Genomic DNA, 14,262 nt, shown 5'->3' on the forward strand with positions numbered 1-14,262 from the left:
ATCTGCAGCATGTACCCACTTCCCCTCAGACTCCAAAAGTAAATAAACAGACCTGCTCATTACTTGCCTGATGTTGGGCCACAATTGCACTGATTCCAGTAACAGTATGAAACTGAACCCCTCCGGTCCGGTTGCAACAGCCCAATTTTGCAGGTTGCTACCTACTCACCCCCACCCCCAGTTCGGCTGTTACTGTGAGTTGTGCTTTTTACAGCGTTCCAGCTCCGAGTCCCACACTGTGGGGTCTCCAGCCTGCCGCGATCCTGCTCCCAAAACGCACCTGGCGAGGCAGGGGCCTATTGCAGGCTATCCAGAGCCTGGCATAGTCTTGCTGGCGGCTGCAATGTGCTGGCCTAAATGTTGCAGCACACTGCAGAAACAAACCCAGACTTTACATAAAAAGGAAGCAACCTCAAGCAGCGCACCACAACCTACCTGTGTCTCTGCGGACTGACTTGGACACTGGGACTGTGTGTAGGTCGATGAGATTCGCTATCTTCATATACCCATACATCAGTGCTAAGGAGCGAGCGGTGTCCCCATTTTCATCTTTCATATCAACCTGGACATCCTGTGTTCAGAAAGGGATTGGTATTAGACTCTGGGCCCACACACACTGGGCCCTCACACACACTGGGGCCACACACACACACACTGGGGCCACTCACACACACACTGGGGCCACACACACACACACTGGGGCCACTCACACACACACACACACACACACACACCACACACACACACTGGGCCCACACACACATACTGGGGCCACACACACACACACACTGGGGCCACACACACACACACACATTGGGCCCTCACACACACATACAGACCCCCCACACACACACACACACACACAGACCCCCCCCACACACACACACACACAGACCCCCCCCACACAAACACACTGGGCCCTCACACTCACACACACAGGGCCCAGTCACACACTGGGCCGACATATACACACACACACACACACACACACTGGGCCCACACGCATATACCACACCCTGGATGCATACACATACACACCTACACTAACCTTGGCCACACATACACTTGCTCAGCACTGCACTTGGATGTCCTGTGGTTGTGAAATGCACTATATAAATGCAAGTTCTTTCATAAAGTTGGCCCTATTTTGGCTGCATTTATTGCCCATCCCTAGTTGCCCTGAGAGTTGTTGCAGGAAGCTGCTCTCGCTTTGCTTCTGGCATTCAGCTACTGTATACATGTTTGAAACAAGGCCGTGATTTGGTCTGGAACGAATGGTTTTGGTGAAACCGAAACTGAGCATTGGTGAGCAAGTTATTGATTTAGATGTTGCTTGATGGGAATATTGATAACTCCTTCTGTAATGTATACAGCTATGAGTATGCTCACAAGTTTGTAGAGCTGTTGCAACCAAATTTTAATTTGATTTAAGTTTCCTTTAAAGTTTATTTGGAAATTTGTGGGTTCTAGTGCCCTTATCGAAAGGGGGCACTTAATTTAAAGTTCGGAGTGACTATTTGTCCTAACGTTTTCTCATCCTTCTGTGCTTGCGTCCTCCTCCGGACTCCGCCCCCACCTGGAACCGGAAGTGGAGTTACGTTGTTCTTCAATTGCCCACGTTGTCCGACCGAGCCACAAGCCACCGAGCCTCCGACCGGGCGGGGAGAGAGAGGCGGTGGGCAGCCAGGATCTGTTCGTTTCTCAGTTTGAGTGAAGAGTCAAGCGGCTCCGTAAAGTGCTCTGTGAGAAAGAGAGAGACATGGGGTGGAGAGAGAGAGAGAGAGAGAGACATGGGGTGGAGAGAGAGACATGGGGTGGAGAGAGAGCCGGGGGGGGGGGGGGGGGGGGGAAAGAGAGAGATCCTTGTGCGGGGGTGGGGAAGAGAGAGAGAGAGTCTTGTGGCGGGCGAAGGGGAGAGAGAGAGCCTTGTGGGGGTGGGGGGGGGGGGGGAGGGAGCGAGCCTGGATGGGGGGGGGGAACACCTAGATTTGCTACACATTGTACATCTGTGTCCTAACTCGCACCAAGTACCGGTCACCCATCATCCTTGTGCTCACTGACCTAGATTGACTCCCGGTTAATCAATGCCTCAATTAAAACAATTTCATCCTTGTTTTCAAGTCCTTCCATGGCCTTGCTTCTCCCTATCTCTGTAACCCCCTCCCCCCTCCCCCCCACCCCCTGCACAAGGCATCTGCGCTCCTCTAATTCTATCATGTTTTCATGTTCTTAGGCTGCCCTAAAGCGCCTTACAACCAATGAAATACTTTTGAAGTGTAGTCATTGTTGCAATGTAGGATACGTGGCAGCCAATTTGTGCATAGCAAGATCCCACAAACAGCAATACGATAAATGACCCGATAATGTGCTTTCAACTATCCCTCCTAGTCCTTCTTGACCTGCCTGCAGCCTTTGACACAGTTGACCACTCCATCCACCTCCCCACCATCGTCCAGCTGGGTGGGACTGCACTCACCTGGGTCCATTCTTATCTATCTAATCGTAGCCAGAAATTCACCTGCAAAGGTCTCTTGCCCCACTCCTGCATCTGGAGGTCCCCAAGGATCTACCCTTGGCTCCCTCCTATTTTACATCTACATGCTGCCCCTTGGCGACATCATCCGAAAGCACGGCATCTATTTCCACATGTACGCTGACGACACCCAGCTCTACCTCACCACCAATTCTCTCAACTCCTCCATGGTCTCTAAATTGTCAGACTGCTTTTGTAGGATGAGCAGAAATGTTCTCCGATTAATATTGGGAAGACCAAAGACAATGCTAAAACTCCGTTCCCTAGCCACCGACTCCATCCCTCTCCCTACCATCTGTCTGAGACCTCACAGACCCATCTAACATAACAAAATCATTTTATATTTGCAGAACAAAGCGCCGCTTCCTAGCGACCGCCAACCCGTCCCCCGCGCCCGCGCCCCCCCCCCCCACCCCCCACCCACCCCCCACCCACTCCTCCCTGACTAAGCTCACACCAGATCTATTCCAGCTCAGGCTCTCAGAGCTCACTAAAAGCACAGCTAGAAGCTGAACGGGTTCCTGAGGATATTTTTGCACTACCGGACGTACGGTGCTCTACTCAGAACCGATAAACACAAACCCTCCGTGCCACACTCCTGAGCTATGAGCCCTCCAGCTCCTGTCCACAGTCAGTCAGTGGCACAGAGACACTGGCTGTTCACCCGTTGCTGAGTCTTTCTATGTCGATCGGTGTGATGTGCAGCTGGGAGCTTCCGTGCGGTGGAGCAGGGCCAATCCCTAACCAGTCTGCACCCAGACCAGCAGCTCCACCGGTGCAGCCACGCCCTGCCACGAGTGAGTACCGTGTGTCCAACTACCCACAGCATGGTGGTTGACCGGCTGGGGGAAATCACAGCTTCCTGCTTTAATGCCCAAGGGAGAGTTCAGGAGACACAACCTGTCCGATTCACCCACCCAGCCTTGCGATAGAGATGGCAGAAATATTAAATGACTATTTTGCTTCAGTATTTACCAGGGAGTCAGAACAGGTTGGCATGAGATCAGATGATGAGATTAGAAATGAGATAACTACATTTCAAATAAAAGGAGAAATATTAAATAAACTAATCAAGCTCAAAGAGGTTAAAACCCCAGGTTCGGATCGATAACATCTGCACATTTAAAAGAATCTAGGCAAGAGATAGCAGAAGCATTACAAAACATATTTAATAATTCGTTAGAAAAAGGTGCAGTACCAGAGGACTGGCGGATAGCTAATGTAATACCTATATTTAAGAAGGGAGATAGAACACATCCAGGGAACCATAGACCAGTCAGCTTAACATTGGTGGTAGGGAAAATAATGGAATTCCTACTAAAGGAGAAAATAGAAGAACATCTAGAAACCAAAAATATAATAACTAATAGTCAGCATGGATTTCAACAGGTAATGTCTTGCTTGACCAATCTCACTGAATTTTTTGAAGAGGTAACAGAGAGAGTAGACAAGGGTAATGTACTAGATGTAATTTATCTAAATTTTCAAAAGGCCTTCGATAAAGTACCACATTAGAGACTAATGAACAAGGTCAGAGAATGCAGAGTCGGGGACAAGTAGCAGATTGGATCGCTAGCTGGTTTCAAGACAGAAAGCAGTTTGGATAAGGGATAGCTATTCACATTGGCCAAAGGTGGGCAGTAGTGTTCCACAAGGATCAGTGCTGGGACCACTGTTGTTCACAATTTATATTAATGCTTTAGACTTTGCAATCAAAAACACAATTTCTAAATTTGCGGATGAAAAATTGAGAGGGATCGCCAATACTGAAGAGGACTGCAACAAATTACAGGAAGACATTAATAAACATATTAATAAACATATAATTGGCAAATGAATTTCAACACAAATAAATGGGAGGTATTACATTTTGGTAAAAAAAATTGGGAGGTCACATATTGCTTGGAAAATACGAATCTAAATGGGGTAGAAGAGCAAAAGGATCTCAGAGTACAAATACACAAATCACTAAAAGTAGTGATACAGGTTAATAAGGCCAGAAAAAAGCAAAAGTTTATTTCTGGAGGGATAGAATTGAAAAGTACAGAAGTTATGTTAAACTTGTATCGAACAAGTTGTTAGACCACACTTTGGAGTACTGCGTACAGTTCTAGTTGCCATATTAAAAAAAGGATATAGAGGCACTGGAGAGGGTGCAGAGAAGATTTGCAAGGATGATACCAGAAATGCGAGGGTATACCTATCATGAAAGGATGAACAGACAGGGTCTCTTTTCTCTTGAAATGAGAAGGCTGAGGTGATCTAATAGAGGTCTTTAAAATTATGAAAGGTTTTGATAGAGTGGATACAGAGTGTTTCCACTTGTGGGGAAGAGCAAAACTAGAGGCCATCAATATAAAATAGTCACCAAGAAATCAAATAGGGAATTCAGAAGAAACTTCTTTACCCACAGAGTGGTGAGAATGTGGAAGACATTACCACAGGGAGTGGTTGAAGCGAATAGTATAGATGCATTTAAAGGGCGGTTAGATAAGCAATGAGGGAGAAAGGAACAGAGAGTTATACTGATAGTTAGGTGAGGAAAGACGGGAGGAGGCTTGAGTGGAGCATAAACTGGTTGGGTCGAATGGCCTGTTTCTGTGCTGTATATCCTATGTAATCCTATGTATTGAGATCAGCTGACCCAGCACAGGCTGAGTCAGACTGCTGCCTCCCTGGTCTGTGGGGCTCAGCTGCTCACTGCTAACCAGCGGAACGATAGGGCAGCCTGTCAGCCTGACCTTGATTCAAGTCCTACATGGATTCAAGTCCTACATGGATTCAGCATAGTAAACACACAAAACAGGGGAACATTTACCATCAGGAGAGTGCTGAGAAAAGCTGTCCCACCCAGCTCACACTTCACTTCCACCCCTCAGACTTCACTTACATCCAACCCAGAACTATTACTGCGACCCAGAATAAGCTGGGGCACAAGAGACACGTACGTGGTTCAGTAGGTACTGGACTATGATCTCATGGCCAGAGGCGGTAGCTTCCATCAGGGGCGTGAATCCATACACAGGCTCTCTGAAACAGAAGATGGCAGTGTTAGCCCAGTTACTGCTGGGAAGGATTACCAACGCTGTTGGTATTACACGGCATGGGGGTGGAGAGAGTGAGGTGGGAGGAGTGGGGTGGGGTGAGGGAGCGGGGCGGTTTTGGGAGTACTGGAAACATATCGATAATGCCCTGAGCCCATTGAGATAGCGACCAATACTGTAAGAATCCACGGTGACTAGACAAAAGGTCACATGCAAGGATTACGTTATAGGCGCTTCTTTTGCTATTTTTGTACCCAAGGTGGCAACAGTAATATTTTGGGGAGATTATGTTCTGTCTAGAGCTGAGCAGGCCAAGCGGTAACTGATAGAGATCTTTGAGATCATGGAGGGTTTTGATGGAGTAAATAGTGAGAGACTGGCACTGACTGGCAAGATGGCAAAGAAAGGCACCAACTTAAGATAAATTCAAAAAGAATTAAAGGGGGTAGAAAAAATTGTTTTTACCCAGAGGGTGGATACAATCTCTGTCACAAACTGTGATGAAGCAGAGCCCAGAAATTGTTTCAAAAGGGGATTAGATAAGCTGCATTAAAGATTCTGGGAAGCCAACAGGAGAGTAACATGCTGTCATATTCTAGCTTAATGTTTCAGATGGATGTGAGGCTCTGATGAAGTGGCGACACCTTATTCTCTCCTTTCAGAAGCTGACAGACCACTGTGTATTTGCAGTATTGTTAAAATGTTATTGTGAGCGCAAAGAATGCAATACAGGCCGAGCTCTCAGAGTGAAGGACGTGCCCGCCTGCCCTGTCCACCCCGCCCGCTCTGCCCTGCCCGCTTGCCCCGTCCGTTCTTCACTGCCCGCTCACCCCGCCCTGCCCACCTGCCCGCCCTGACTGCCCACTCGCTCACCCCGTCCCACCCTGCCCTGCCCGCTTGCCCCGTCTATCCTACCGCTCACCCTGTCCACCCCGCCCGCTTTGCCCTGCCCGTCCACCCTGACCCGTTCACCCCACCCGCTCGCTCTGTCCATCCCACCCCGCCCGCTCTGCCCTGCCCGTCCACCCCACCCGCCCAGTCCCGTCCGCCCCGTCCCATCCCTTCCATTCCGTCCCGCCCCATCCATCCTACCCGCCCACCCAGTCCCGTCCGCCCTGTCTTACTTTAGGTTTGCATCAGCCCCGTTGTCCAGAAGAAACTTCACCATCTGCTGGTGCCCGGTGCTGGTGCAGTGGAACAGCGCTGTCCAGCCTCTGTCATCCTTCATCTCTAGCTCAGCCCCTTGCTGCATGAACACAAGAAAAGTCCATTCAGCCCATCAAATCTCATCCCCCCAGTACCCTAACACTCCCACTGAAGCCTATCCCCCCAGTACCCTAACACTTCCACTGAAGCCTATCCCTCCAGTCCCGCTGGAGCCTATCCCTCCCATCACATCTCATCCCTCTTGTACTTTAACACGCACCCCCCCTCCCCCCACCGCCTATTGAAGCCCATTCCTGTATTACCCCAACTTTCCTATCTTATCTCATCCCTCCAGTTAAAGCCCTAATTTCCATTTCTGGTTCTATTTCTGTAGCTTAGCTTGCAGTAAGATTCTGCATTTATATGTTCTATCTTTCCCATTTAATATTTATATCCTTAATGATGTCCCGTTAACCACCTTCTCTTTTTACTGTAGTTTGAGGCTTCTCTAATCTTTCCTCGTAGCTTATCCCTTTACACTCGCTCGGTCTGTGTGTCCTGTCCTGATTCTCTTGAATACATCTTTTATGTTGTGCTGACTATTATTTTAAGTGAGGGCTGCCCAGTGTATTGTACAGCCCCAACATAACCACTGTGGAAGTATACATAACTGTTCTGGCTACATATTCAAGCATCTCATTTCAATTGCTTTGCTACAATGTCTGGACAAGTCTTTTACTCCCAGCTTCCTCTCTGCACGAACTTAATCCCATTCAGTGTATACTCAGGACACTGTGTTGTTGCCCTGTGTGCACTGCATTAGGTCCACCAGCTTCTTTAACCCGGCCTATACCTCTGACACGCCCCTGCCAGCTCTACCCGAGGACAGGCTGCACGGCAGAATCAGTGAGCCTGAAACCAACCGACCTGAAGCAGGAAATAAGCGATGCTCTCGTTGCCACAGCTCGCTGCCAGCATCAGGGCGCTCTGCCCTCTCTCTGTCGTCGTGTTGACATCCACACCTGCTTCCAGCAAGAGGTGGACGATGGTATCGTGGCCGATGTATGACGCGTACATCAGAGGGGTCCAGCCACCTCGGTTCTTCTGATTCGGGTTCACCATTCCTCTAAACACGGGAAACAGAGAGAGTCATTCCTTGACCCCGGCACACTGACCTGGCCTCAGACACCGTGCGCACTGACTCGGCCTCACACTGACTGGCCCCACACACCAGGTACACTGACTGGCCCCACACACCCTACCTCATACACCGTGCGCACTGACCCGGCCTCACACTGACCTGGCCCCACACACACTGCCTCACACACTGTGCGCACTGACCCGGCCTCGCACTGACTGGCCTCACACACCGGGTACACTGACTGGCCCCACACACCCTGCCTCATACACCGTGCGCACTGACCCGGCCTCACACTGACCTGGCCCCACACACCCTGCCTCACACACCGTGCGCACTGACCCGGCCTCGCACTGACTGGCCCCACACACCCTACCTCATACACCGTGCGCACTGACCCAGCCTCACACTGACCTGGTCCCACACACCCTGCCTCACACACTGTGCGCACTGACCCGGCCTCGCACTGACTGGCCTCACACACCGGGTACACTGACTGGCCCCACACACCCTGCCTCATACACCGTGCGCACTGACCCGGCCTCACACTGACCTGGCCCCACACACCCTGCCTCACACACCGTGCGCACTGACCCGGCCTCGCACTGACTGGCCCCACACACCCGGCCTCAGATACCCTGCGCACTGACCTGGCCTCGCATTGACAGGCCTCACACACCGGGCCCCGCACACTGGGCCAGCAAATCACCTGGCTTCACTCAGCACTCACCGACACAGTCAATGAGGCTCCCTCAGTCCACGGGTACACTCAAGGCTGGTATGAAACGCAAAGATAATAATTTACAGACTATGCAGCTCAACATTGGTTTTCTCTTTCTGTAATCGTATTGGGGAACTGATTAGGGATTCCTGGGGGGGCGGAAAGGGTTACTACCTAAAGATTTCTGAAAGCCGGCACATTAACTTGGGCTGTTACACTAGGATTACTGACAGTGTTGCACTGGGATTACGGACAGGAGTGTTACAACAACAACTTATATTTATATAGTGCCTTCAATGTAGTGAAATGTCCCAAGGCGCTTCACAGGAGTATTATGAAATAAAAGTTTGACACTGAGCCATATAAATAGAAATTAGCGCAGGTAACCAAAAGGGTCACCGAGATAGGTTTTAAGGAGCGTCTTGAAGGAAGAAAGAGAGGTAGAGGGGCGGAGAGATTTAGGCAGGGAGTTCCCGAGCTTAGGGCCTAGGCTACAAAAGGCACGGCCACCAATGGTTGAGCGATTATAATCAGGGATGCTCAAGAGGGCAGAATTTCAGGAGCACAGACATCTCGTGAGGTTGCGAGGCTGAAAGAGATTATAGAGATAGGGAGGGGCGAGGCCATGGAGGGATTTGAAAATAAGAATTTTGAAATCCAGGGGTTGTTTAACCGGAAGCCAATGTAGGTCAGCGAGCACAGGGGGGTGAGTGGGTCTTAGTGTGAGTTCGGATAGGGCTACCGAATTTTGGATGACCTCAAGTTTACGTAGGATGTAGAATGTGCGAGGCCAGCCAGGAGTGTGTTTGAATAGTCAAGTCTAGAATTAACAAAGGCATGGATGAGAGTTTCAGCCGCGGATGAGCTGAGGCAGGGGCGGAGACGGGCGATGTTACGGAGATGGAAATAGGCGGTTTTAGTTATGCCGTGGATATGTGGTCGAAAGCTCATTTCAGGGTCAAATATGATACCAAGATGCTAGGGAGAGGGATGGAGTCGGTGGCTACACTGGGATTACTGACGGGATTGTTACACTGGGAATGCTGCAGATTGAGCCGATATTAACAGGCTGCCATATATAAACGCACGTTTGAGCTGGAAGCAGTTTGGCAGGTTCTTTGACAACATTCAGGTATTGAACCCATGATTTAATAGCACGTTAATATTTTTAGAGAGGATAATTTAAAAATCTTTACACATAGATTTTATATTGATTTAGAAGACTGCATATCTTTAAATGTAGGCATTTCCACTATGCTGAAATGGGCACTGCATGTTGGGACTCACTGGCAGCCAATAGTCCTCCTGCTCTTACCTGTGGATGCTCTCTTTCACGACATCATACTGCCCAATTGATGATGCTGTGTGAAGGTCTAGTAGAACGTCCAGATCCTCACAGCCAATCAGCTGCTCAAAGCCGTGCCACATGGACAGGCTGCGATTCAGGAGCTCCGTCTCACTCGCCTCGTCACTCAGCTCCGACATGCTGCACTCACTTCCTGTACAGACAGATTAGCTAATCACACCACCTCTGTCATGTCATACACATTCCTCACATCGACACTGGGGTAGGAGATCTCAGAGAGCCCAGCCCTGGGACATCTCACTGTTAGGTCAGGACCGGCCGAGTGCGTTCAGCATCTGTGGGGCTGGTAATGCGCTCAGGCACTAGTCGCAACGGCGCCTAAATGCACTAGCCTTTCGGGACACAATGTCAGCTCATAAACAGACTTCAGTAGCATCGTTGTGTAGCATCTGCTGCAATGAGAAGGCCAAAGAATGAGTGAGAATGTTACAGAATGAGAGTGTCACAGGATGAGAGTGAGAGTGTCACACAATGAAGAATGTCACAGGATGAGAGTGGGAGTGTCATAGGATGAGAGTGGGAATGTCACAGGATGAGAGTGAGAGTGTCACAGGATGAGAATGGGAATGTCACTCATTCACTGCTGTGAATAACCCCAATTCCATTGAAGTATTTTCTTAAATTTAAAGTGACTATCTCAGAAATTGCAGGAATTTACAGGTGCCCCATCAGTGTGGCAGTGACCCCTGTTGCTATGGGTTACTGTGCACCATCAGTGTGCCAGTGACCCCTATTGCTGTGGGTTACTGCGCACCATCAGTGTGGCAGTGACAACTGTTGTTATGGGTTACTGTGCACCATCAGTGTGGCAGTGACCCCTGTTGCTATGGGTTATTCTGCACCATCTGTGTGGCAGTGACCCCTGTTGCTATGGGTTATTGTGCACCATCAGTGTGGCAGTGACCCCTGCTGCTATTGTTTACTGTGCACCATCAGTGTGGCAGTGACCCCTGTTGCTGTGGGTTACTGTGCACCATCAGTGTGGCAGTGACCCCTGTTGCTATGGGTTACTGTGCACCATCAGTGTGGCAGTGACCCCTGTTGCTATGGGTTATTCTGCACCATCTGTGTGGCAGTGACCCCTGTTGCTGTGGGTTATTGTGCACCATCATTTTGTCAGTGACCCCTGCTGCTATTGTTTACTGTGCACCATCAGTGTGGCAGCGACCCCTGTTGCTGTGGATTACTGTGCACCATCAGTGTGGCAGTGACCCGTTGCTATGGGTTACTGTGCACCATCAGTGTGCCAGTGACCATTGTTGCTATGGGTTACTGTGCACCATCAGTGTGGCAGTGACCCTTGCTGTTATGGGTTACTGTGCACCATCAGTGTGGCAGTGACCCCTGTTGCTATGGGTTACTGCGCACCATCAGTGTGGCAGTGACCCCTGTTGCTATGGGTTACTGTGCACCATCAGTGTGCCAGTGACCCCTATTGCTATGGGTTACTGCGCACCATCAGTGTGGCAGTGACCACTGTTGCTATGGGTTACTGTGCATCATCAGTGTGGCAGTGACCCCTGTTGCTATAGGTTACTGTGCACCATCAGTGTGGCAGTGACCCCTGTTGCTATGGGTTATTCTGCACCATCAGTGTAGCAGTGACCCCTGTTGCTAAGGGTTACTGTGCACCATCAGTGTGGCAGTGACCCCTGCTGCTATGGGTTATTCTGCACCACCAGTGTGGCAGTGACCCCTGTTGCTATTGTTTACTGTGCACCATCAGTGTGGCAGTGACCCCTGTTGCTGTGGGTTACTGTGCACCATCAGTGTGGCAGTGACCCCTGTTGCTATGGGTTACTGTGTACCATCAGTGTGGCAGTGACCCCTGCTGCTATGGGTTACTGTGCACCATCAGTGTGGCAGTGACCTCTATTGCTATGGGTTACTGTGCACCATCAGTGTGGCAGTGACCCCTGTTGCTATGGGTTACTGCGCACCATCAGTGTGGCAGTGACCTCTATTGCTATGGGTTACTGTGCACCATCAGTGTGGCAGTGACCCCTGTTGCTATGGGTTACTGTGCACCATCAGTGTGCCAGTGACCCCTGTTGCTATGGGTTATTCTGCGCCATCAGTGTGGCAGTGACCCCTGTTGCTATGGGTTATTCTGCGCCATCAGTGTGGCAGTGACCCCTGTTGCTATGGGTTACTGTGCCCTCTGCCCGGGGCCCTGCTGCCCCGCCGTGCGGGTTGGTTCTATTCCCCCCCTTCCTACATGTCCGCCGGAAATGTCAGGTGGCTAGCCCCTGTGGTGCTCAGTACCTTTCTTTTAATACAAATATTGTCGCTGGGCAGAAAATGGCCACCGTGATTCTCAGCGCTGCTTCTCTTCCGGCTACACAAAACCATCTGACATGGATCAGCCAATCACACGGCATGGCAGGAATGAAAACAAGGAGAGGCTGGTATACTGCAAGAGGGTCCTTAAAGGGTCGTGCTCCGCCAAGGACGGCGCCAATGTTTCGGAGGATCCTTCTACGGAACTTTGCTATTGCTGTCGTTAAGTTTCTTTGTGGCTTATTGCCTTGTTTAAAGAAAGAGGAAATAATTCAAGAAAGCACTTTACAGAACATGAAGTACTTTTGAAGTGTAGTCATTGTTGTAATGTAGGGAAACGCGGCAGCGAATTTATGCACAATTAAGATCCCACAAACAGCAAATGAGATAAATAGCCAGTTAATGTCTTTTCGTGATCCTGATGTTGGTCAGGACATCGAGAGATTTTAGGGTCACTAACCCTTCTGGATTATCCAGGGGTCTCCCAGATTGAAAAGTTAATCTCCTGGGTACATGCTACTTGCAACCTGGGGGTGGATGGTAAAACTTAGTAAATGCATACTTCTCCGCTATTCCAACCCGTGCTCCCACCAGGCTCATACGACAGGGCCAGGTCACACCTTGCCATTGATTTTTCACATCAGTGGGTAGCACTCTCACCTGAGTCAGAGGTTGTGTTCAAGTCCCACTCCAGACACTTGAGCACAAAATCTAAGCTAGCAGTACTGAGGGAGCACTACTGTCGGAGGTGCCATCTTTCCGATGAGACAATAATCCAAGGCCCCATCTGCCCTCTCAGGTAAAAGATCCTAAGAGCATTTTGAAGAACAGCAGGGAAGTTCGCCCAGGTGTCCTGGCCAATATTTATACGTTGAACATCATGACTAAAACAGATTATCTGGTCAGTGTCTCATTGCTGATTTTGGGACCTTGCTATGTGCAAATTAGCTACTGTGTTTCCTAAATTACAACACTGACTTCAATTCAAAAGTATTTCATTGCCTGTAAAGCGCTTTGGGATGTCCTGTGGTTGAGAAAGGCACTATATAAATGCAAGTTCTCTCATAAAGTTGGCCCTATTTTGTTATATGCTCCTGGGATGTAGGTAACACTGGCAAGGCTGCATTTATTGCCCATCCCTATTTGCCCTGAGAGTTGTTGCAGGAAGCTGCTCTCGCTTTGCTTCTGGCGTTCAGCTACTGTATACATGTTTGAAACAAGGCTGTGATGTGGTCTGAAACGAAGGATTTTGGTGAAACCTAAACTGAGCATTGGTGAGCAAGTTATTGATTTAGATGTTGCTTGATGGGAATGTTGATAACTCCTTCTGTAATGTATGCACCTATGCGTATGCTCACAAGTTTGTAGAGCTGTTGCAACCAAATTTTAATTTGATTTAAGTTTCCTTTAAAGTTTATTTGGAAATTTGTGGGTTCTAGTGCCCTTATCGAAAGGGGGCACTTAATTTAAAGTTCGGAGTGACTATTTGTCCTCACGTTTTCTCATCCTTCTGTGCTTGTGTCCTCCTCCGGACTCCGCCCCCGCCTGGAACCGGAAGTGGAGCTACGTTGTTCTTCAATTGCCCACGTTGTTCGACCGAGCCACAAGCCTCCAACCGGGCGGGGAGAGAGAGGCGGTGGGCGGCCAGGATCTATTCGTTTCTCAGTTTGAGTGAAGAGTCAAGCGGCACCGTAAAGTGCTCTGAGAGAAAGAGAGAGACATGGGATGGAGAGAGAGATCCTTGTGTGTGTTGGGGGGAGGGGTAGAAGAGTGAGCCTTGTGGTGGGCGGGGGAACACCTAGATTTGCTACACATTGTACATATGTGTCCTAAGTCCATTCACCCATCATCCTTGTGCTCACTGACCTACATTGGCTCCCGGTTAATCTCAATTTTAAAATTCTCATCCTTGTTTTCAAATTCCTCCATGGCCTTGCCCCTCCCCAACTCTAATCTCCTTTAGCCTCACAACCCCCCCTTCCCACAAGATATCTGCGCTCCTCAAATTCTGGCCACTTGAGCATCCCTGATTAT

General features: G+C 49.6%; 1 protein-coding gene across 3 annotated transcripts in view; it reads right to left on the reverse strand.

Moving 5' to 3' along the window:
• anks3 (ankyrin repeat and sterile alpha motif domain containing 3) overlaps positions 1-12,289 on the reverse strand; it is a 33,386-nt gene extending 21,097 nt beyond the window's left edge. For 2 of the 3 annotated variants that reach the window (XM_070900869.1, XM_070900868.1), the window contains exons 1-6: positions 12,214-12,289; positions 9,898-10,081; positions 7,651-7,849; positions 6,702-6,823; positions 5,482-5,563; positions 436-571 (exon numbers count right to left, since the gene is read on the reverse strand). In XM_070900869.1, the coding sequence (XP_070756970.1) occupies positions 436-571; positions 5,482-5,563; positions 6,702-6,823; positions 7,651-7,849; positions 9,898-10,067 (709 nt within the window). In that variant the 5' untranslated portion in view covers positions 10,068-10,081; positions 12,214-12,289. The other variant, XM_070900870.1, reaches the window with a different exon arrangement.
• Positions 12,290-14,262: the final 1,973 nt, after the last annotated feature.

This window comes from Pristiophorus japonicus, chromosome 15, assembly GCF_044704955.1.
Source record: "Pristiophorus japonicus isolate sPriJap1 chromosome 15, sPriJap1.hap1, whole genome shotgun sequence".
In the NCBI taxonomy this organism is placed as follows: Eukaryota; Metazoa; Chordata; class Chondrichthyes; family Pristiophoridae; genus Pristiophorus; species Pristiophorus japonicus.